The sequence below is a fragment of the Amphibalanus amphitrite genome, unplaced genomic scaffold (assembly GCF_019059575.1).
Source record: "Amphibalanus amphitrite isolate SeventyFive unplaced genomic scaffold, NRLGWU_Aamphi_draft 001018F_arrow, whole genome shotgun sequence".
Taxonomy (NCBI): Eukaryota; Metazoa; Arthropoda; class Thecostraca; order Balanomorpha; family Balanidae; genus Amphibalanus; species Amphibalanus amphitrite.
The window spans coordinates 129089-153304 of record NW_024882512.1 but is presented as its reverse complement, the minus strand read 5'-3'; the positions used below and the strand labels follow the sequence as shown (position 1 = coordinate 153304).

The following is a 24216-nucleotide window of genomic DNA, read 5'->3' as shown; positions in this document are numbered from 1 at the left end:
AACGTTTCCGAAATATATTCATTGATTTTCATTGATTTTAGGCTAATTTTCGGATTGTTAAAAGATAGTGAGCATAAGGTTATTCTTCTACGACATTCCTAGAGCTATATAACAAATGATAAAATACGGAAGACAGGTGTCCTACGCTTATTTTGCACTATCCAGGAAAACAATCATGCTATTTGTCACCAACATTCTATTAGTTGTGAAGATAGCAACCCCGTAGTCTTCATCAACAAATAGGTATCAGAAACGAACCGTTTTTGGACAGCTATAAATTCTGAGAAGGATTCAGTGGCGCGGGAACTTCTTCCAGACTGGGGGGGGGGGGGGCTGATCCATAATAGAAATCAACCTAGGGTATCCCCAAATCTAGTTTTCTCACCGGTTTTAGGCCACTTATTTTTCAGACCTTGGCCTTTTCAACAACAACAACAAAAAAAAAAGAAAATATTTTCAAAAAGTGAGGTATTCCGTCTCAGCTGAGTGAAGAAACTACCGTTTTGGCAACCTGGAGTAAAGGTTTTAATCTACCAAATGAGTTGCCGAGCCAGTGAAATAGGTGGATTTTTCACTTACATGCTTTCTTCCTTTGCGACCTACAACCCCTAATTTGGGGAGGACAAGCTGCCCTATGGTTCCTGGCCTCATGAAACGTTGTGGGGCACCGCCCCCACGGCCGCAGAGTTGTGGGGGTAAGCTTCCCCCACTGCCCCCTCCCCCAGTTCCCGCGCCTATGTATGAATCTATGAAATTATGTTGGTAGATTTCCGATTTCGATTCCTCCAGCTGGGGGGCTCAAATACATTACGAGCCCCCCAGCCGAAAAGCTGGGGGGGGGGGGGCTCAGCCCCCACTAGCCCCCCCCCCCCCCGGTTCCCGCGCCACTGGAAGGATTGTCTATCCCACGAACTAGGGCTATAAAAACTCAGCTGGTTACTGGTAACTGCTTTTTCACTACACTGCAATTCTAATATTCAGAACCGTTATTCACGATTGACTTAAAAATTCAATTCGATCCGATTGGCCGAAAAATTACAACGGATGGTTTTATATTCGGCCACAAGGTGGCGGGCAGGTTAGCTCGGGTGTGGGATGGGAGAAATACGGTCCACAGGTGGCGCTCTCAGGCTCCCTGGCCAGGTGGCGCTTTGGTGCAGCGTCTGTGACTAGTGCTGCTGGTCTGGGTAACATGATTGGACTCCGCTACCATGGATATGGGAAGGCTTTCAGGATTTCATTGCTTGTGATGACAATGCCTAACACGGATCCCACATATCATGGACGCTACAGACATTTATCAATGAATGCAAATGATCGATTGAAATGGTCTTCGTCTTATCGAACCATCGTTTTCGAGAGGACGACTGACGAGGGCCGTGTTCTTCCTTCTCGCAGTCGCAGAAGCTTGATAGATGTTTGGCTGTATTTAGCAGGCACACGGGCGTAAACCTGGAATAGGTATGTACAATTATAGAGCCTGTCAGTCAACCACGTGGGTAATCTTGTTGTTTCGTCGTGTTGCGTTTGTCCCGCTGCACCGCCACAGCTAGCAGGTAGTACACTACCGCTATCGCTGAGTCGGCTAGAGTGAGGTCAGCACTGCAGCCTGTGGTCTCGGCCGGTAGATGTCGATGCTCAGCGCACTTCAGCGTAGCATTGCGCTACTGAGTAAGGACCGGTTCGAGCACGCTTCGTCAATCGAACATCACTGCCGCGAGTTTACTGGAGTGGACTTTCATTATTTTCCGTTCGGCAATTCAGGACAGAAGGTTCAACTGACGATCCGTCTATACCCAATCCAGATGTAGGAGCTTCTTTCGGATCCGTTATAGGAAACGGCGGCTGACCAGTTGGTGAGAAGGACTCAGCCCAACACTTCCTTTCATCCAGTAATCCCGACATCGTCGAATTTTCGGCTGAAATAAGAGTATACCCTGAAACGGTTTCAACAGACCGAAGGGGACCACGGACCCAGGCAAACAAACAAAACACCTCAGCTGGTGAAATAACCCATTTTCAAGTTTCAATGGTGATCGGATAGTTTGACTCGTCGGTTTGTGCAGTTTAATACAGCCAATCGAAATTTGGATACCATTTCTCGTCCCGTCTTATTCCTGTTTCGCAACTTCCGGAACTGTCCCGTCCCATCCTCGTTCTAGTCGAGTGCCGTCCCGATCTGTCCGCAGTTCTCTTCCATCTTTCGGGTCCCTAATTCTACATATCTATCATATCGTTCACGCATCTGCACATTTCAGAGACAAAAGCATGCGCACGATGCCTCAGTACTGCCCGCTGTCACCGTTTGAATGGCGTTGCACGGCTATTTCTGTTTGTCGCTACTCATTTTTCTTCCTTCCTCCATCCCTGTCCCTCGATCCCACAGTCTCTCCATCCCTCCCTCCTGTCTTCCGCCCTCCCATTCCCCCATCCCGTCCCTCCATCCCTCCATCCCCTGGTCGCGTCGGCCGTTCGGCTGTGACCCTGACCGGCAGGAGCCGCCGCCGTGACTCGACTGACCTTGGCCTGTCCCGTGAGCCGTGCCGTGCCGTCCTCCTCCTCTCTCTCCCCTCCCCCTCTCTGTCGATTCAGCACCGAGCAGGCCACGTGCTCCCCGCCAGGTCAGGCGACACCTGGACAATAGTGAGCCACCGCGGTGGGTCAGGGTCGGGGCAAAACTGGATCCAGACGCCATGCACGGTGTCGCGGAGCTGGAAAAAAGGAGTCTCCCATCTGCTACGTTATTGAAAACATTTACATACTTAGCCTCCGTACACAGTCCTGCAATCTTTGCTAAAATTTGTCATCGAAAACATTGCTGTGGATTACAAGCTCAAGGAACGGACAGCTATATAGGAATGTTCTGAACCGACATCAACAGCTTTTGCAAAAACCGTGGATACCTCCTGAAAAAGTTTGCTTAAATGTTTAATGAGTGCTAAGCTGTTCGGATCGGTGATTTTACACGACATGCCACGTCTTAATGCGGCATTTTTCATAGCATGCGTTAATTTGATCATTCAATTCAATGGTTGCACATGCACTCAGATCGATAAGTTGTTTTGATTTAAGCGACACTATGTATGGGCTACGCTTTTATTTTTTTTTGTGGTAAGAATTTGCTACATAACTGTGACCGTCTCATCAATAAGCTTTCTGATAGCGCATGCCATGGACGGCAATGGCTACGGCACGCGTAGGGAAAACGATACTGAATTTACCGGCACATTTTTACAGTCAGGTGAGGAAAACGAACGTCTTTTGTATGAATTCGTCACGTTGTTAGGCACAGTGACATTTAAAACATGTGTACGCTCTCTTATATGGATTGGGCGGGCTGCAGCATACATTAGAAACTATGTCGGGCCTATAGCCTTGAAATGAAGCATGACTGCGCCCGCGTTGTCAGTCACTGACATCTGGAACACTCCTCAATCTGATAGAGATAGCGGAGTTAAGTAGGTAGGAAAATTCTCGACCGAACGTCAACAGTTATACGAGAGTGAGCCAAGAGTGACTTTGTTGCAATAAGGTGAGCTAAGCCCTAAGGCCGCATTTAATGACGCCCTAAAAATGTGGTCACGCAGCTGCAGATGTAATTTTCATCGCTCGACTTATTTCTTTTCCTCCCAATTGTTTCATTACCTTACAACAAGCGCTGGGCGATTTTTAGTTCCAAAATCTCATATCATGAAGTCCAGGGAGATGGTTTATAAATATCACTGGTGGTACACTAATGCGTGCATGTACAATAATTCATACTATTGGTTACAATTGGTTCATTGCGGTTGATGACCGTATCTACCGGTGTCATTAAATGGAGGATCATTAAATATTTTGATCTCATTCTTGTCCCGCACGTGCGAATATTCTAATATTTCATGAACTGCAAAGTACGTATATATCTTGGCACGTTTGAAAATGGTCAAACATTTATTCTACGATGTGGACAAATGGAGGGAGCTTGTTTTGCGTAAAGCCCTACATTTTGACAAATTTAAGTCAGGCTACAAATGATGAGGCAGCGGGATGGAGCTCATCTTGAGCAACTCAATGAGCTGCTATGCTTCGTGCAGGCAACGAATGATGCGGTGTTTCATGGTATTTCCAGTTATGCCATTTTCTTGTGTGTCTGCTGGTACCAGCAAACTACCTCTTATGTGTGAAATATAAGGGCGAATGGTGAAAACATCATGATCCTATCCTTCATTTAACAGGGGCGCGGGAACTACTTTCCGACTGGGGGGCACACCATGATAGAGATTAACCTAGGGTAACTACCCCCAAATCTAGTTTTCTCACCGGTTTTAGGCCACTTATTTTTCACCCCTCGGCTTTTTCAACAAAAAAAGAAAACATTTGCAAAAAAAGTGTGGTATTCCGTCTCAAAGCTGTGGGGGCACCGCCCCCACGGCCCCAGAGTTGGGGGGCAAGCTGCCCCCACTGCCCCCCGGCTCCCGCGCCTATGTCATTTAATGACTCAAAGTATGAAACTCTCAAATTGTTAATCATGATTGCGTTGTCGTTTGGCGTCGGACACCTGATTCGGTAGTGTCGTCGCATCAAATTGGTGTCGTATTGTGCTGCTCGCGACAGACTGCCAATTATAATGCATGAACGATCCCCACATTCCAGCCGTGAGACGAGTATTCACATTCTACCTGTTTTCCATTGTTCCATAGCTCACCGTTCGTCGACCTCTGCGTCGGAGCTGTGACAGACCAGCTCCGGCCAGCTCAGTAAACTCACGACACACTCGCCAACAGCTCAGGGAACTCATGGCACACTCACCAACAGCTCAGCAAATAAAAAGCCTTTTGATAATCCGCTCAACTCAATACCAAAGATGACGCAACGTGCGAGTCCCGATGCCACATAAACAGTATGTAGCTGGTTCAGCTCTCTCTTACGAAGAGCGATCAGACGTCCGTTACGTTAGCAGTAGCACCAACTTTGGGCATTGTGTCCAGTTTTGCAACGTGCAAACTCGAAGCCGCGGTAACCCAGGCTAGCCTGACCAACCGGGTACCTCGAGGTCAGACGGGCGCCCGTCGAAATGGGCTCACATTTCGCTCTGATTTACTATATGCCGTCCGCCGCGACTGCAGACTTTGACTCAGCTGAGGGCTGCAGAAGTAGGCCGGGGTCGTGCAGGGCTGTGCGGCAGGCCCCGCACTCTATCTGGCACCCCGCTGATCGGTGCTCGTCCGTCAAAGGCAGCCGAGTGTCTGACGACGCTGATCGTCCATTCACAGTTTGTGATGGACCGGTGCGGCGCTCGCCATCGCCATCGATACAAGAGCGATTTTAGCACCGAGAGCGGCACACATCAGCCTCCAGGGTCACGATTGGAGCATTATCAAGCCGTCCATGTCAGGTTTAGCAGCGGCTCCGGCGGTCTCGAGTGGTTTTTGTGCAAGAGCACCGGCTGACCATATTTGCCGCGAGGTGTTGCGTAAGCCGGGGCCGATACTGGCGGCGATCGACGGATCACGAGGTCACAGGAGGGGCGCTGACGGCGCCGTGACCAGAATCACGATCTGGAAGGGCGGCGCCGCCCCGGGCGCGATCCTATCTGTCGACGGCTCAGCGGGGGCTGCGCCGACCCGACCTCGGGTGTGGGGTCTACATCCACACCCTGCTGGGACCGTTGGACCAAGGGCGGATAGATAATACGGTCACCAAATAGTGGCCTGAAACTGCTTTGGGCTGATGAATAGGTATGTAACTACCTGCACTAGAAATAGTTGAATATTTTATCAGCTTAACTTGCTTTCCTCCTGTTTTCTTCTGACTTTGTGGTTTGATATTCTGTTTTGTATTATTCCAACCTGCACAGCCGGATCTACTAGCCAGATGTGCTGCACATTACCATATTGCGCAGACGTTATGGTGGCGTGATTCTGCTAGAGGCCTCTGCTTTGACGAGTACCATCGAACTGCAGCTCAATCGTTATTGGTCGTTAGTCGTTACGCAATTCCACTAGGCGCGTCTGCAAACGTGGCGACATTGCTGATAAATATTATGCACATTTTTACAATTTTTTGTTCAGCCAAACCAATGGATAATGACGTCGATATACCTATGCAACTTGATTGTTGGCATGTTCGTAAACTGTGTTAGTATTTCATGTCGAAAACATTAGACATTGAGCTAAGAGAGGCAAACATGTTTTTGAAAAACTTGAACTAAAAAACAAAAACAAAATCAACATCAGGTAGATTTCTAAAGTTGTGAAGGGCGTGAAAAACCTTTGAATAACACATTTGGCATGGGTAGATTGAGAGAGACGATACAATACACCAAAAATAACTGCTAAAAACGACTACAATGTTTACATAATGCATAATTGATCGCATTATTTTCGTGACTACCAAACAATTGTCAAAATGCCAATGTAGCTCCTTGGTCATCAAAGTAATGGACCTCCCGGTTGGCAAGGATAATTGTAAACAGCGCCTCAAAATAATAAGCCACAGGTGATATGACCGGAAATTAAGTTTTACCAATGGACATGCAACGTCCGTCAAACGACTGGTTGTGCCATTGGAGCCTTAGTATGCCGGCATTATTCCATTCCAAGCGAAATAATTACATGAATTTAAGTTATCCATTCAATTCCATCGCATACAGTCTTGGGAAGCTATTTCTAGTCAACATATGTGCCTAGTGATTGATCATCGCCGACCTCAGCAGCGACCAACTCCTGCCGTATCAGCTCACCAGAGCCGTGCGGACGGGCAACATCTCCGCAAAGGAGGCCTGCAAGAAAATCGGTCCCCTGAACCATGCAAGGTAGGCAAATGCTAATTCAGTTGAATTCAGTTTGCTATTGAATGGCAAAGATGCATCTTTTCTGCGTAACCGTTGTCTAAATAGAGGATACTGTCTCGTTTGCATTGCTTACATCCGTATTGACAGCGTCTGTCGACGCTAACAGGCTAAGACGCGCGCGGCTGGTGTTAGTGTCATCAAACGCATTACGCCAAACATGGAGACTGCAACGCCGGGCGCCACGATAAATCCCGAACTTCTTTCAGCCGGCGCCGATCGAATTTTCGATGCATGGAAAAAAGAACTGCACCAATTGGCTTCCATAGACACAGGGACAAGGAAAATCAGCGGAAGCGGTTGATCTGTTTCTAGTGACACACCCTACTAGTGAATGCTGCTCAACTCATCAAAACTGGGGCCACCGTTCGCTCTCACTTTGTTGGCTCATTTTTCATAACTTGGGCCTCCATTGAGGGCCGACCAGTCTCCTGTCATTTTGCTCCCTTTTAACTGAGGGATTCGCTGAGGACGAGCGAGCATGTTACTTATATCACGAGATAGGGGTCGGGAGATATTGGTTTCCAATTCATCTTCCTTGCTCGGTAAGGTCCTTTGCTCGCCTTGGTGTCTTTACAAGAATGTCACATTACAGCAATGACACTGAACAAATATTTTACAGAACACAGGTGTTAGCTTTTCAACACCTATTTTGAATAACCACCGTAATAAACTCCGGAATAATCTCCGGAACAAATCACATGTCGAGGGCCTCGGTGTTTGTCACTTAAATCTACAGCTCCGCCCTATAATATGTAAACACATGTTCGGTATAGTTTATTATCATGCATGCCACATCTCACAGAGATTATGTTAGCAAGCCCGTCAGACCTGCTGACGGGCACCATCAGTAATCGACAGCACATAATACTGTGGTGGCTTACCTGTTATAGACCGATGAGAGGCTGAATTACTTTATAATAGACTATGCCGTGACGACATTTTTGCATGCTATTAGAGCTCGCCATGGAATAGCTTGCTTTAATATGATGCAGGAATTTATTCGGTTTATTCTGACACTTATCCGAGATGAATATATTAGATATTGGTGGTCACCTAGTGTATAAAAACGCCCATATTATGAGTAATTTTATGTAAATTGCTCCGATATCGCTTTATTTTCCGCAGTCAAACGCTAACTTTGTGGCCGTATGTCGATAACTAGTGAACGTTTTTCACGGAAACCTTGCTATGGTTCAGTGATATCATGTTGAATTTTCAGGGACGTCAGCCCAATGGAAATATTATATTTCGCTTGTTGCATAATGTCCTGTTTCTCAATTTCATTCTCTTCATTCACCTCAATTTCATATCACCCTACGTAAAAGGAGCACGATTTAAAGGAAGGTTTTGTCATGGTGTTTCTGATATTATATAACGATTGTCCGTCTGACTTCTGTTGTACAATGTGCCACAACCACCTGAGCACCGTCTACCCTGTACCGTCCTACCGTGTGAACCGGCCTGTCCCAACCAGCCCCGACCGCACCCCTCTCCATGTATGTGCGGCTACAGACTCCAGTCTCCTGACGGCAACACTGCCTAGCACTCCCCGGGGGCGTCTGACCCCTGAGCTGGGAGCGCCCCGTCGTCCCTGCCGAATACTGATGACCAACCCTGCAGACCTGTGGCCTTGCAGACTACATGTCTGCTGGAATCCAGCTTCGGCACCTCAGAGCTCTCTGCTCAGTACCCAATGTTCACTTTCTGCGAGATTTGTCGCGGCGAACGATTGCTGATAGAAAGATGTCAAGATATGTAATTCAGATGTCTATATAATTAATTTTGATGTTAGCAAAACGTTTGATTAGTGCTAACCTCTCGGACCCAATTAAAAGGCAGCGACAATGTTGCAACAGCCAGCTTTGCAATCTGATGATTTACGTATGCACACGTAGAGTCCGTGAGCTAGGCCAATCTGACTCCAGATAATACGTGCTCGCTCCATGTTACACCTCTCGGACACCATACTAATCCGTATTCACGGAGTGCAAGGCCGCCTGATCTGAATAATCCCTGCCTTCTCTCTGCGCTCCAAGTTACAGTCATCAACTTATTATCAGGCCATCTGGTTTCGTGTAGTCCACAAAGTACGTCCTTACTCATTGGTGTGCCATCTAAGGACCTGTGAGCTCCAGCAGGCTAAAAATGACCGTCCAGCTTCAAAGATGAATTGGACGAACCGAAAGATCCCCGAAAGGCATGATAGGCCTCAGGAATGATAACAGAATGATGAGGTATGAAGCTTACTTTCACACATATTTGACATATATTTCAAAGGGTCTTTGCTTTCTTGCATGCATCTTTATTTTCAAGTTTTATCCCGACTCTAAACCACTTTATTCTCCCCTTTACGCTGTTTTCCCGTCTTCTCCTCACGCTGTCCTGTTTTCTCTTGATCCATTACTCTAACATTCGACAGCAAGATTTACTACAGCTGTGCGAGTTTATGTATCTTCTCTCCCTCTCTCCCCCTCTCCCTTTCCTTCAGACCCGTTCATCTGCCCACACTTGCGGAGGTGTGCGCCGTCCCAATCCGTCCAGATCAGATCATCTGCAGACTCGTTCCCGCCGGGCTGCTCCGCCTGGTCATTGGCCGCCCCCGCCCAAATTGGCGCCAGCTGTCACCGCCCCCGCCGCCGCCCCCGCCGCTGGCTCAGCTGGCCTGCCGCCCCCGCCCCCGCCCCTGAGCGACTGCGCGCCGCTCCTCGAGTGTTTGACTTGGCCAGCGGAGAGCCAACAGACCGCCGTCGGCCGGAAGCGACACGGCACCTCCTGACCCGAGAGGACCGTGTGTGCACTGTGCAGTGGACGTGTGCACTGTGCAGTTGTGTAAGCTGCAGGGTCGACGTTTTGTCGCCCTCGCCATCTGCGCTTCCTTTGGATGGCGCAGTGCTGCCAGCAGAAATCTTTGTGACGATCACAGAGGAGTTGCTCCGTAAATGGAGGTGTTAGGTGGCGACCCAGTGCGGTTTTGGTATTATTATGCACAGCTGCACTTCTTTGTCGTGGGGTTCTGAATGCTGAATGAATATTGAATAGTTAGTTAAAAGGGTATGGCTAGGAACTGCGCCATTGGTAGATAAGGCAATGCTTCGCTCTCGCCTACTAAGTTATGAATTTATATGTTTGTATGCACGTTCTTACGGTCTGCAACAGCGCTAGTTTACTTAGTAGCTGCTTTTTCAGCAACCTTTCACAATATCTTACCTCCTGAGTCGTGACTGTAAGCTGGCCTTTTTGGTGGCGCCGCTAGGTCAGACCAATAAACTCTGATCATCTGGGGCGGTGACCAGTCGAGCGGTGACCAGCCGTGGGATGAGGGCGGGTCACTTCTCTCCGGACGACAGGGCGCGGTCAGTCACGCCGCCGGAGCTTCTGTCACCACTGACGTCATCTCTGACGTCACCGGTGTCCGACGGTGGCTGGCGGAGGTGGAGTGAGGGGCTATTAGTGGTGCTGACCGCTGGTCGTCACTCTGTCGCCCCCATTTGACCCGACAGCCCGTCAGTGCCCGGTGATGGAGGCAGTTTATCACTACCCACACTGTCGACTGGCACCTGTCACTACCCACCTGACAACTCCCACTGGACAGATCCGCCACCTCCGGCTGGACCATCTGTCAACCCCTCCTGTCAGCTTGAATTGACTGATATACTGATAATACCTCTAATCACCATGGATGTTTAGACTCGTCTGGCTTTTCCATTCTTAGCCATTTAGGTACGCCGGCTCTTCCCCTTCCCAATCTCAGCTCTTCCAGATTAATCGTCATTCTCGTCTGTCCTTTCAAATTCAATTATGTCTTCCTAATCCCCATTCGTCCTTACACGAGGGGGCAGCCTTCCGTAGCCTAATATGAGCTTCAATCTCTGCTCCGTGACTGCGACTATGTATCACAAAGGACCGCTGCTGCACCCGCCCCTTACACACTGAGGCTGGAGCAGTTTTAGCAGATCTGCAAATAGAATCAGGGTGGAGGACAAAATCCGCTGTGCAAGAACGGCGCTGGTCAGTTCCTCTTCCGTGTTTGCCCCTCTGTTAGATAGAGGGTGGCTGAACAGGGCGCTGTGCACCGTCCCGTCCATATTTAGTCCCTCGTGCCCCTGTTTGCAAGGTGGACAAAACCAGACAGTCGTCTCATTGTCGGACGGCTAACAGGCGATAGTAGCCGGGTCCGTCATCTGTAAACATGCACACAGGCGGACAAACAAGCGCACGCGCACCTACACACGCGCACCCTTACATCGGTTTTTGTATCCCGCTCGACGGGCCCGCCCCAGCTCGTTGAATGGCAGAGACCGTGCTGGTCACCCCACGGCCGTCACTGGGGGAGGGGGAGGGGCTGCCGCCCGCGACGGCCGACTGCCGTATAAGGTCACCGCTGAGCCGCCCCCGCCCCCGCCCAACCGCCCGCCGCTGACCAGTTTTATGTCCCACGGAGTTAGTGAGCTGCAGCGGGCCAGTCCCGTGCATGAAAGAAACGCTACCAAGGTAAGATTCGAGCCAGATTGGCGATGGCCCATCGCTAAGTTTGCTTGGTAAGGAGCTATGGAGCTCGACAGCCCGGCAGTGAGATAGTCTGGCTGACCTCATCAGCTGCAAGATCTAATGCAGATTGATGGAGGGGAGACTGGTGGGTAGAGATCCCAGAAGTGAGCACCCGCCCTCCTGAGATCTCGGCTCTCTGCGGGAGCGCTGACATTCCCGGATCCCTCCCTTCGTCCTGCCCCCGAGACATCCCTGTCAGCCCGGCTATCTTTGTCCAGCTCTGTCACCCTGGCGATCTTTGTCCCTCTCCGTCAGCTCTGCGATCTCTGTCCCCGCCAACTGACGTCCGTCCGGCTGGGGTCAGGGGCGGGCAGCAGCTTTGTCCGCTCTCTGCAGCAGCGGCAGGTGGGTCGTAGGACGAGCAGCCCGGAGTGGGGCGTGGGTGGACAGCTCCGCACGGCCACTGGCCCGGGAATGGGGTCGACGACAGGGGAGTCCGCCCCGTGCCGGGTTCCGGGCTCCTCCCGCGTCCAGAGCTGTCCGATAGTGATGTCTGAGCACCACACTGGGCCGGTGATTTATCCCACTCGGCTGCATTGCGGCAGGGCCAGCGGCTCTGATACGCCCACAGTCGGGACTGAGACGGTCTGCAGCACCTGAGAGCTCATGATAACCTGCCCTAAATGGATGGAAAACGTTTGGAGATTACAGAGGAATACGTTAGCGTTCTGACCAAACTGTCGGTCTCTGACAGACACCACGTCATCTTCATTAGGTATCGTCGTCAGTACCTCCCTGTTCAGGTTCAGGGTCTGGGCTATTGACGGTTCGTGCGGGCTCGGACAGCACCTACGCGGTGCCGCGGACGGACCCAGTTCCGGGTTGTCATGCCGATACCACGGACCTCCCTGTCATTATGCCCGGCCCTTCCACCGTATAGCGGACCGATGAACTGAAAAAGTGAACAACCTGAATTTCTGCTTTGTTGTGCACAGTGTGACAGTAAAAATGCCCCGTCGTACCGGTCGCTGGCTAGTACCGAAGCTGGACAAAGTAGCCCATAAGGCCGGGCTGGGATCGGTCCGATAGTCGGCTCAGTCGGGCCATTTAGGTGCTGTGGACAATGACAATTCAGCCGCGGCGCTGTGGCGGCCGGGGTAAACGTAACGCAGCGTGAATAACGGTATGGCCGATTATTCTGTCCGGCGTCAGTCAGTGCGCTTGCAAAGGCGCACTAACTGGTCTGGAGAATGGAGATGATACCTAAGTAAAAAACAAAAAAATATTATTAGAAAATACAGCAAACACGTTCTGCACTTTAAGATATTGAAAGTGCAGTTTTCACCAATTCTTCATCCTTGCGTTCCGCTCCGTTTGATGATTTCACCAATCGTGTGACGTCACTACCCTCGGCCCACCGCTCATCAGCTAGTCAAAGTAACACCTGTGCGTCTGGGCTGGACAAAAAAAAACATGAAGATAGCCGGCTTTGCCCAGAAGCTTTCCAAGAACCCTCACCGGCAGATGATGCTGTGGTCTGGGCGTAACTTTGAAGCATGCAGATGTGAGAGGTCCGTTTTAACGCTATAATTGAATAACCATGTTAACAATGTGCGATTTGACGCAGTGAACCTCCCTCAGTAATGAATCCAATCATGAGTTTAGTGCAGGGCCTGCCGGGAGGAGGCCCGCACACTGGCTGTCTGATCATCGATCGACCCCGAACGAGGCTGAGTCACGAAACGAACTCACCGCATCCGGGAGGGATCCAGACGCTGGTGACGTCATATCAAAACGATGATGTCGAAAAATGATGGAGCCCTCAGCTGCGAACGGTCGTAAATACATTGGCAAAGGATGAACAGCGAACATGTGCCAGTAGTTGTTAATCTGTGTACAATTGCATATTGTCGATGAATAAATGTGTAGCTCAAATTTAGCTAGGTATAAATTTATACTGTTTCAGGATAGCCATTCGGCACGTTACGAAATGTCGCAAGCCGCAGTGAAAATAGCCGGCAGTATCAAATGCTGATGTATTCCGTGCAGTGCTATGGGTGCCGTGCCGGGCCGCCCTGTTGTTGGCATTATTGGAAACGTGCCTAATTGGAAATTCTGGTTGCATGTGAACAGTGATTGTTGCCAGGTTGGTATACGAGATTACAACGATGGCCATATAACGGAATGCAATGTAGGCGGACAACTGGGTGCCTGCCAGATTGGTGTCAGAGACAGACATGTGAAAAGCGAAATATATTCATGCCTGCATGTTTCACAATTAGGTGGAATCATATCCAGTTAATTTTTGGTTAGGTGACGGATTGTTTTTCGTAGCATTCGATTTGTTGCTATAATGAAGCACTTACATAATGATTGTTATTGGATTTAGGGAGAATCTGTAAGTTTGAAGCCATAGTTCTAGGGGATAGATAGAAGACACATATGACATACCACACTTTTTGGATGCTATCAGCTGATACATCTATTTTTTTTTTTGTCTATTGACAACGTCAGAAAAAAGCAAAGCTGCACGGTGGGGGCTGCATAATTTTAACTCGAATAATTATGTGGACAACATAGACACAACAGACCCAAAAACTTCCACACACACACACACGCATTATAAATCTAAAACAAAGATAGGAGCCTTTCTGATTTACTCACGATAGCTGTATACCGCATTCATAAATGAGTAATGACCTTGCAACATACATCAATGCAACACTAAAGCCGCACCTCCGCGAAGACGCTCAGTGTTTCCAGCGTACGCCCTGTTCCCGATCGCCATCCGAGGACAGGTTGGTGACCTGAGCTTCCGTTCCAGGATGCCAAGGCTCGGAGAGCTTCCCGGCACAGGAGGCAGCACCAAGGCCAGGACGCGCACCGAGAAAGGTCATCAGCACAGCGTAGCGCAGGCAGTAACGTCGACACCACTGAGGTCAGTCAGGGAGAGGGTCAGGTCAGTGTGTGACAAAGGTCAGACATAGTTCGAGTGGGTGACATGTCAGAGGTCACTTATAGGACCAGTTCAAAATTAGTTGATATGGCTATTGGTAAAGTTAAAAATGGAAGCCGAACCAGGATCGAACCGTAATAGCTCTATCATGGTGGAATGTGCGTGTGAAGTTGCAGAATTTCAAGACATGACAGCGTGGCATCGCTCACGTGAAATGGGGGAATTTGTTTTCTGTCTCGCCTCTCTCGATAATTGCCACCGACACATTATCATTCCTGTAACTTCTCGGCACTTTATCATTGGTCGTATCTCAACGACTCTGTTCGATCCGAGCCGACACATTGAGTGGAGCTGTGTCCGTCTCCAGCGTACTGACTGAGCACCTCCCGCGACCTCCCTGTTCACTTTCACTGAGAGTTGACGCCGCATGCCTCGTTTAGACGGGATAGATTGGGGAAGTGGAGTTGACGAGGTGAAATGGGAAGGATGTAAGATGGGACCGAGATAAGAACAGGGATGAGAGTGTGCGATGGAAACGGGAACTGGACTTATCGGATCTGGAAAGTGAGTATAATCAGTATAAAGCCAAACCAGGACGGTAATTAGAAAACTAATTTCATCCATATCCCGGTCTTATGTCAGAATACCTTTCAATATCTCGGTGAGCGTGGCATAAATACATTCAGCCGTATCAATGTTCCGATCTTTCTGGATTAACATTACATCAAAGCAGCGATACCAACGATATGCATCTCCACAAATGATAAGTTTGTCATGAGAGATAAGAGATGTCATGTCAGATAATTCATCATTCATGGTACTTGTAGTCTGGAGGTCGAGTGTGCTACAAGTATTTATCTAAATTAGTGAATACAGGCAACGTTTGCCCGATCCCGATGACTGCTGTAAGCAAATCAGGTGCAAGCACACATGCGTGGGTAATTGAACATCATGTTTTCTCTGCAAATCCTCAATTTCAATGCAAAATACGCTCGTTATGATTTAACTCAGCCCACGCCTTACATGGTGGAAGCCCTGTCAAGGGCAACCAGAGCCCGGTGCCAACTACATTTTTTATTCGTGACACTTTTACCGTTGCAATGATATCATGTTGACCTAGAAAGATACGCATCAAGAATATACCTGGCGTCATATATCCGAATCAGGAGTGGTGCTGGAACCGAGTGGATGGACCCTGGCGGATGATGAATATCGCAAGTCCGTGCAGCAGGAAGAATGGACTGACATTTCGAGGTATGCAGGGAGCCAGGGAATTCGAGAAATCCCCGAGAAGCCAATCTATGCTGCTGTCGGTCCTGTCAGCCGTCGCTTATCCTGAATGATGGTGATGGCAGCTTAGCAGGAAGGACTCATACTTGGAGATATGATGTCACGTTAAGTGAATCCATTTAAAATAGCGCAGCCTTGTGACTTTGATGGCTCTCACAATGGTTCGCAACAGCTGGGCCCTGATAAGTCGCTTGATGAAAGTGCAATTAACTGCTCGGTGTAATGCACTAAGTGGGGTGGATAATAGATAATTCATTGTCAGAAGCGCCATAAATCCTGAAACTACAAATTATGAAGAAAAATATTGAAAAAAATCTAATATATGACGGATTAGCATGTGCCGAAGTATGCCTTTAGCATTAGCGCGAGCGTGCGGTAAAAGCTTTTTGGATTAAACCGCATAATGTTGAAGGCAATTGGTCAAAGGTTTCGGCCCATGGGCAAAACATTTTATCAGCGAACTTTTGAAGCATTTCCTGAGACGGAGAAAGGCGCTGGAAAAGAGCTTAACTGATAGAAATCTAACGTGAACTTACGTGTTGCATTTGGTCGCTTTGAACTATTGAACAGATTGTAAATGTTGGTTTTCAATAAGATAATATTCTAAATCTTAATGTACAGACATATTAATTAATCACCTACATTTATGGCGTCAATTTCATGCCTTTTACAACTGCAATGAATTGACAAAAAACGCATTTCACATTGATCAGTAAAAACTTTATTCATACTGACATGGGTAAAAAACCAAGCGCTCACTTCACAGGATGGTATACCTTCCACTCTTCTCTAATACCTATTGAAAACGAACGTTACTCTAGCTTCTCATATGACATAGATTGAAATAGCTGTTCTTGGTTTGATATGAATCCAACTCAGAGCCAGACACAAGGATGGAACACAGTGATCTTGAGTCGGCTTGGTTTATTATCTTGGTCAGGGAATATGTACATTTTTTAGTTCTTGATATTTGTTCTTGGTTTTTTCACTTCTTTCAAGCATGTACAATTGTTAAAGAAGCTTAAATATGGAAATTAACGGCATATGCTAAAATAAATATCACACTTGGGCCGGAATGTTTCATTACCTCGGGCTTTGTTGAATTTTCCGCCCTCGACCTTCGGTCTCGTGCGGAAAACTCAACAAATCCCTCGGTCCTGAATGAAACATTTTACCGGCCCCGTGTGATATTATATAATACCATCCTCATCTACGGGACAAAAAGAAAATAGGTGTTCTGCTATCCCTCTCGAAATATCTACGAAGGCTTCGTTACAGGATGTACAATTCAGAACTCAACACACTTAGACCATAAAACTTGTGCACTCAAATGTGGGTTGCTGGGCAGTGGGCACCCAATTCGATTCAGCAGTCACGTGAGGGTGTTAATCGGGCTGTTCAGTATGAAGCAGTCACACCACGGCGCGACTGACTGCCACCGCCAGTATATCAGATCGTTCCGTCGTCAGGCGACATGCACCGCGGCGACACTACCCCTGAGCCGACTGGCCAGTGGCCGTCTGTTCCCAGCGATAAACGATCGCAAAAGTGAGCCATCCGCAGACTGGCTACCGGCGGATTACGGCCCACACCGGCCGGTGGTGGTGACATCAGCGCGGCGGAGGGAGCCGGCAGTGCAGACTGCAGATACCGGGGACAAGGAGCCGAGACAGATACCAGGGCTGAGGGGGCGAGGCAGACGCTGGGGCCGAGGTAGACACTGCAGGGACGAGGGGCCGAGACAGACACTGTGTCGGGGCCAAGGGACCGAGAAAGACGTTGAGGACACCACTCCAGAACGACGCGAATGGCGGCAGAAACATCAGACACGGAAGCTAGCTGGATATAAACTGAAGATACAAACCAATTGTCCTGCGTGAATAGTCGCAGAGTCTGCAGTCGATGAGCGATCGAATGCCGCGATGAGTTTGCAGTTCAGTGTTACAGCGGCATCCACAAATGCAGTCACCACGGAGATAGCTACCGTTGCACACCGTCAGCGCGATAGAAACAGATAATTTCGTAAAGCTGGAGTCTGAATAGGAGCACATTCATTGTTCACGGCTCTTGAGGTACCAGCGGCGGGAGCATATAGAAGGGGCAAGCGCGAGCTCACTTATCCGAAACATATTAGCAGCCCTCGTTTGTCCTGAATGCCGTCAATGGTGGTTTCTGAGTGTAGTTATGAAGTGAGTGTCTCTCTAAAATAAGAATGTTTCACTTCTCTGACTTTCAGTGGATCAAGCTGTTAGTAAATTATGTTAGACTGAGTACCGAGCAGGATATGTTTTCTTTGACATCAAATAAGTAGGCCCATCCCAAAGTCCTTGACTGAGTGACTGCGTCCCGCCATTGTCCACGAGGGTTGAAGCAAAGTGACGGCTCGAAAACATGACGTTCCGCACTGGTGCCGGTCCAATTACAGTGTCAAAATCGGGATGATCTCGCAATAACATCGCCCCATGGCCGGGAAATTCCATGTTGCTCGTGTTTTTGCTGTATCCTGTCGTATCAGATGAATGCGGTCTGGTTGTCGGCATCTGCCCAACCCTCAGTGTGGCCTTCCCTGTATCAGAGATAGTGTAAATCACAACTGATATGGAACTGAAGCACGCAACATGTGGCAAGTTGGATGCGGATTAGTGAATCTTGGATACCTATGAAGCCGAGGAAATATCGAATAACCATCTATTAGCAAAGGTATAGATGCATAAAATTGAAAACGTTTTTTATAATTATGCCATGAACATGTCCAAACATTTTTATCTAAATTTTGATCAATGTCTATTTTCTACATTGATCAAGGTCAGGTAGAAGGTCAGATAGAAGGTCACACTGTGGAATAAGGTTGTACACAACAGCAGCTTTTGATTATATGTCATTGTTACGTAGAATAATGTGTGCCTTTTAACCTAGCCCGTAAAATAGGAGCGTCAGTTTGAACGTGGCTGTAACCAAGTATAGCCTCTCAAAGAGTCTCCATTCTCGGAATGACATCAATCAATGCCACTGCACCTGTCTGTGGATGAAGGTCCAGCGTCCAGCCGAAACTGGTAGCTCTGTCGGCCCCCAGCCGCTGCCCACAAGCGGCTGGAACGCTTATGGCGGTATCTGCAGCGCTAATCCTCCCGGAAGACTGGGAGACCTGGCAGCGGACGGCGGCTGACCTCTCCTCTCCCCTCCCTGTCGGATGGTCACTCACTGATGACGTCATGGAGGCAGCTTCAGACGAACCGCCGCTGGTGGCTGATGTCGATGTTTCTGAGTCGCTGGTGTCTGATGTTGATGTGTCTGAGGTATTGGTGTCTCTGATGTTGGCCGCCAATGTCTCTGATGTGTGCGGGCCGCAGATATCAGGCAATAGCACAAGCTTAGCATACACCAACAAAATTGATTGATTATTCCGACGCCTTACTTCTCCCTAACTGCCATCATGAATTAACCCTTTGTCTACCACAATCATTTCGCTGCATTGCGAGTCCTCCCTAAACACACCACATTCCCACCAAACACACAGAAGAACCGAGAGGCTGCAATGTCGTGCAGTGAGCAATGTCCCCGGCCGGGACCGTTACTCCGAGCCGTGGGCTCCGGACGAGTTGAACCGTTACCGGTGAGGAGGTACAGGTCGGACTGGTCGGACAGCCTGACTGGTTCAAGTGGAGGAGTTGATCGAGGGTAGGGTGGTGAGGATGGCATAGGATTGAAGGATTGGGGCTTACTATAGCATACGGGATGCTAGATTGTAGAGATAGAAGGATGGTGGGTTTTTAGGATGATAAGATAATAGGTTGAAAGGATGGAAGGATGGCATGATAAAATATTAGAGGATGGAAGAATGGATGGATGGGAGGATGAAAAGATGAAAGGTTGGAAGGATGTACAGATGGACAGATGGACATATGGAAGAATGGGAAAATGGGAGGATGGAAAGATGGAAGAATAACAGAATGAAAGCATGCAATGATAAAAGGATGAAAGGATGGAAGGAAAGGATGGAAACTTAAAAGATGAAATAATGGAAGGATGGAAAGGTGGAAGGTGGAAGGTGGTAGGCTACAAAGGAGGAAGTATAAAAGAATTACGTAACTGCGAAACTCAGCGAGCCCGAACCGTCCCCGTGACGTAGCGCTACGCAGTGTGTGTAACGCTCCGTGACATTCGGTGACGTATTGCGTCACTCAGTTGTGCTCAGTGTACCAAACATTTCACGTGCCGCTCTCGAGCACCAGTCGACAGGCCAGCTGGCACAGTGGCTCCTCTGTTTACAGCTCAGCTATTCGCTCTCAGCTCAGTGAGCTATCAGGGGCTGGTATCTATTCAGTAGCGGCGAGCGTTTGCAAATGACCAGGCTTTCAGCGGAATCACTGACGTTGTATTCTCGTGAAGTGTTCCGGCTACGCCTCTGAGTCTGGCTTATTCCGCGCACGGCTTCTCGAGTCTGCCTCCCACGCATGCAAACACACATACCTACACACAGACGAAGCGCCCTACGCCGGAGCCGTCCCAGCCGTCCGTGCGCCGGTGCCTGGCAGTGCCGACAAGCCCGGCCGTCTGCAGTCCAGCCCTGCACCGGGCCGGCGACGTTCGCAGAAGTCACGTCCGACCTGCAGCCTATGTGTGCCGGCCGGGGTCAGTCCGCGCCAGGTCGGGTCGGGGCGCTCCGTCCCAGCCAGTGCCGTGGTGGAGCGGTCGGGACTGTTATTAGTCAGACTCCATATTTGGTGGGTACAGCTCGGTCAGCTGGTGTGGCGTACCGACACACCCACCATGGCCCTCAGGGAGAGGGCCATGGTGGTGACAGGCTACAGATGACCGAGCGATGCTGGTTCAAAGAGGGGTCACGGAAGGTCGAAGAAATGCCCAGATGCGGAAAGAATCAATAACAGGCATTGGATTGACTTCATGAGGAATTGTGATTCAGCTGCCCGTGATGTGAATTTGGCTTCTATCGCACCTCATCAATGAGTAATCAGACCGTCAATACTCAATTGTGTCTTTCGTCATTCCTCTAATTTCCCGACTCTGATCCAGATACCCGGTGTGATTTAGGCATGTTTTAGACTTGCTCTGACAGCCGTTAGCCGTCCATCAGGTTCTATTTATACTCCTCCGATTGGGTTATATCGATATTCGACCAAAACCCAGATACCTGATAGGTCACCAAGAGCTTTCGCCGATGCAAGTATTTAATTACGTATAGCGGCTAGTGCATTTTTACGTTCAATACAAGTCTGTCAATCGGCAGAAGAAGCTCAGGCTCTGATAGTACCTCACTGATACCCATCTTAATTTACCGAGACGGACAGTCTGTAAAATTATACATGCGGCACGCTCAGCCTACACGCAGCTCGAGTTTCTCAGAGTGTCGCCAGACGTGCTTGGGCCGTGTTTCGGTCTCGCTTTAATGCGCTAATACATGCGGCGGCGCCGGCCGGCCTGACACTAATGTTCGTGCGCTGACGGATGTTCCTCTTAGTGAGCTGCAGCCGCGGCTGTCCGTCACGACATGTGGGCAGCGCAGAGAGACAGGGGAGAGAAGCGAGTGGGTGGTACGTAAGGGTGCTAGAGTGCTAGAGAAGTGCAAGGAGATGCATGAAATTGGCAAGACATGCAGGTGGAGAGCTATGTAGAAAAGGTGTGCCACCAATTGGGCAGGCAATTGTAACTGCTTAGTGCTTACGCGCCAGCTAGGAAATGGTTCATCAGGCAAAGGAGATGCCGACAGTGGGAGAAGGAGAGCAGGAGGCGAGAGGGGAGAAAGATATATGCCAGTGATTGCCGATTGGTTTAGCAGACAGGTGCAGAAAGCGTACAAAAGATAATGTAGAAGTTTTCACAAGGCGTACAGGTTTTCAGTACCTTCTATAGGTACTGAAAAAGCAGCAAAATAAGGGACAGGTGGTTAAAAAAGAACAGGTGCATTGAAATTAGGAAGAAACTACAGCAGCTCTACATCAGGGAGGCGATCAGGTAGCTCATGAACAAAACTATCCCTCTCAGAGTGTCGACGGCTCCCGTCTCTCAGCACTCCAAACAGCAGGTGTTGGACAACTAGACAATCGAGCGGCTCTCACTCTCGCCGCTCTGTTGCTTTCCCTCTCGCCTCTCCCTCCTCCCTCGCTCTCTCTCTCTCTCCCGGAACGCACGCGGCGCGGGACGACAGCCGCCGCCGCCCCCGCCGATGCCGCTGCCGCCCCCGCCGATGCCGCTGCCGCCCCCGCCCAGACGCAGTGTTCGCGGTATGGCCCACAGTGTGCCGCTCCACCCGGCGCTAATAATACCTGCCGCACAGAGCCGAACGATGACGCTCCTACGGACACAGCGGCCAGACCGGACATGCTGTCTTCGGCCGGCGGCAGCCCGGTAAAAACCGATGGCTGTGTCTTACTTTTGGTTCGACGGCATTGCTAGGCCGTCATTACCGCTAATGAAGTCGTCCCTCGGAGTTCGTTGATTTCGAGGGTCGTCTTATAGCTCAGACTTGTAGCTTACCGAGCAGTGGGATTTTCCATTTTAAGTGCACCCGATCTTCTTTGCCCAACAGCACATTTTGCTGCGTTATCTTCTCCTCCCTCTTCCCGCCACTCTACCTGCTCTCTTTCTCTCTCCATCCATTTCTTCCTCTCCCTCTCGTCTCCACCCTGCACCCGCGCCCGCTGCGCCCAAGTTCGCCAGATTCGAACTCCACCCAGTCCCTTTCCATAACGTCCTAGCAGATCAGTGACCACCTTTGTCACACCATGGCCCCAGTAGCAGTGACCCCCGCTGCAAACCGTGAGAACTGGTCAGAGCCGCTCTGCCACTGCTCTGAGCCGATAATGACGGTCCGGTGCGGTCACCCACCTCTGACCTGCGCTCCAACAGAGCCGGACAGCCGGCCGGGTGACTGTAAACAAGGGAGGAGGCGGCGGGCGGTGTGCTGCTCAGAGTGACGGGCGGGGGCGGCGCCACGCGGCGCGACTGCAGGTGTCGGCAACGCGCATCGCTAGCCCGATCTCTCTCTCTCTCTCTCTCTCTCTCTCTCTCTCTCTCTCTCTCTCTCTCTCTCTCTCTCTCTCTCTCTCTCTCTCTCTCTCTCTCTCTCTCTCTCTCACACACTTCTATCCTCCCTCTTTTTGTCTTTCGGTATCTCTTTCGCCTCTCCTTAACATCACTCGCTCATTTGCCATTTTATTTTCCCCGACTCTCCTGTCACTCCCCCGCGTTCTGTTCCCTTTCCTTGTCCCTCTCAAATCTCCTCGCCCCTGCAGCACCACGTCACCCTCCCACGGCATCCAGTTCCAGTGTCCTCCCCGGACTTCTGACTGCCCGTGGGCGCCGGTCCTGGAATGCCTCGTTCCGGCCAGCTCCTGAGAAAGTTCCCCTGACCTCTGTGGCCGTCCAGCCGCGGGCGACACCATGGCCGACCCTCGCTCGGCGAGTCACTCCTCACTCCACGCCGGGCGAGAGTCTCCCGCCACCAAGGTCGCTCGACCGGCGTCTGAAACCCACAGTCCGACGTATGCCAAGCGGTCATCGGTCTAGTCGAGTTTGCACCGCAAATTTGCCGCTGCGGTCTGGGAAAAGGTGCGTTAATGGGCGTTTACACACTACTCGACTAGTTCCTGTGGGCTGGGCTACTGCTGCTATGTGTTAGCTGGCTTTAGAGAGTAGGAAGTGGGATTTGGTGGTTGGGATCCCACGCTCAGTGGAGCTGATATCGCGTGAGGAGCGGACATTTGTAGCTTATCCTTGAGAAGGTTACACTGGTTGACTGCGTGAATAGGATATGCAAATGGAGAGCAGGAGAGCTAGTCTCCTGCGCCGGCTCCGTAACATGAATCAGTCAGAACAGGTGTGCCTATCTGTCCGTAGTCTCGCGTGTTGAAGCATCCAAACTTCGGCGCAGACACTGTCGGCGGCTTTTCTGAGTCATCCATCCGATAGCGGCTTGCGTGAGCCCACAGGCAGCTCTCATCGGTATCCTCTGAGCGCCCTTGCCTCCCTCCCCTATCCCTTCTTTCCCCTCCTCTCTTCGGGCAGGGGCTCCACAACGAGCGCACGGCATCTCGGTTCCAACCACAGTGGCGGTGTTAGTTACCTATGCGCCACCGCAGTCTCCAGTCGCCGGGCTACCGTCATACCTAGCGTCGCAGTCTCCGCTGCCGACCGCGGGGCATTACGATGCACGCCGGTGCGCGCTGCGATGCATACAGCCCTGTCCGATGGTTTAGGGATAGCGCGGGCCCATCGTTCACGAGCTGTCACTCCCACTGACAAGTTCAGTGGCACTCCCACTGACAAGTTCAGTGGGAGTGCTGCCGACAGGCTGCCGGAGAGGGGGTCACTTCCGACACCATGGTATGTCAGTTGCAGTCATCAGTGTGTGATGGGAGTGAATGATGCAGATGTGTGATAGAAAAATGGTGGGGGGAGAAGGAAGGAAAGATTGGATTGGCTTCAGAGGCTCATTTATTTAGAAGATGCTTTATTATTCCATCTGGGATGCTGTGCACTGTGCATGTAATGATTTAGAGAGACACTTTGTAATAGCATAGTCAATATCTTCATACGGCTGGGATGGGGAATGAGATGCAGAGAGAAAGGGGAGCCATACGCGAGAAAGCTACGCGCTAGAAAGACGCACTTGGGAGACAGGCGTCAG

General features: G+C 50.0%; 1 protein-coding gene across 1 annotated transcript in view; it reads left to right on the top strand.

The window, feature by feature from the left end:
• LOC122369235 (serine/arginine repetitive matrix protein 2-like) overlaps nt 1–24216 on the top strand; it is an 86321-nt gene that overhangs the window by 41236 nt on the left and 20869 nt on the right. Inside the window, exon 4 of the mRNA XM_043343807.1 lies at nt 14148–14261. Coding sequence (XP_043199742.1) covers nt 14148–14261 — 114 coding nt within the window. The remainder of the gene's footprint in view (nt 1–14147; nt 14262–24216) is intronic.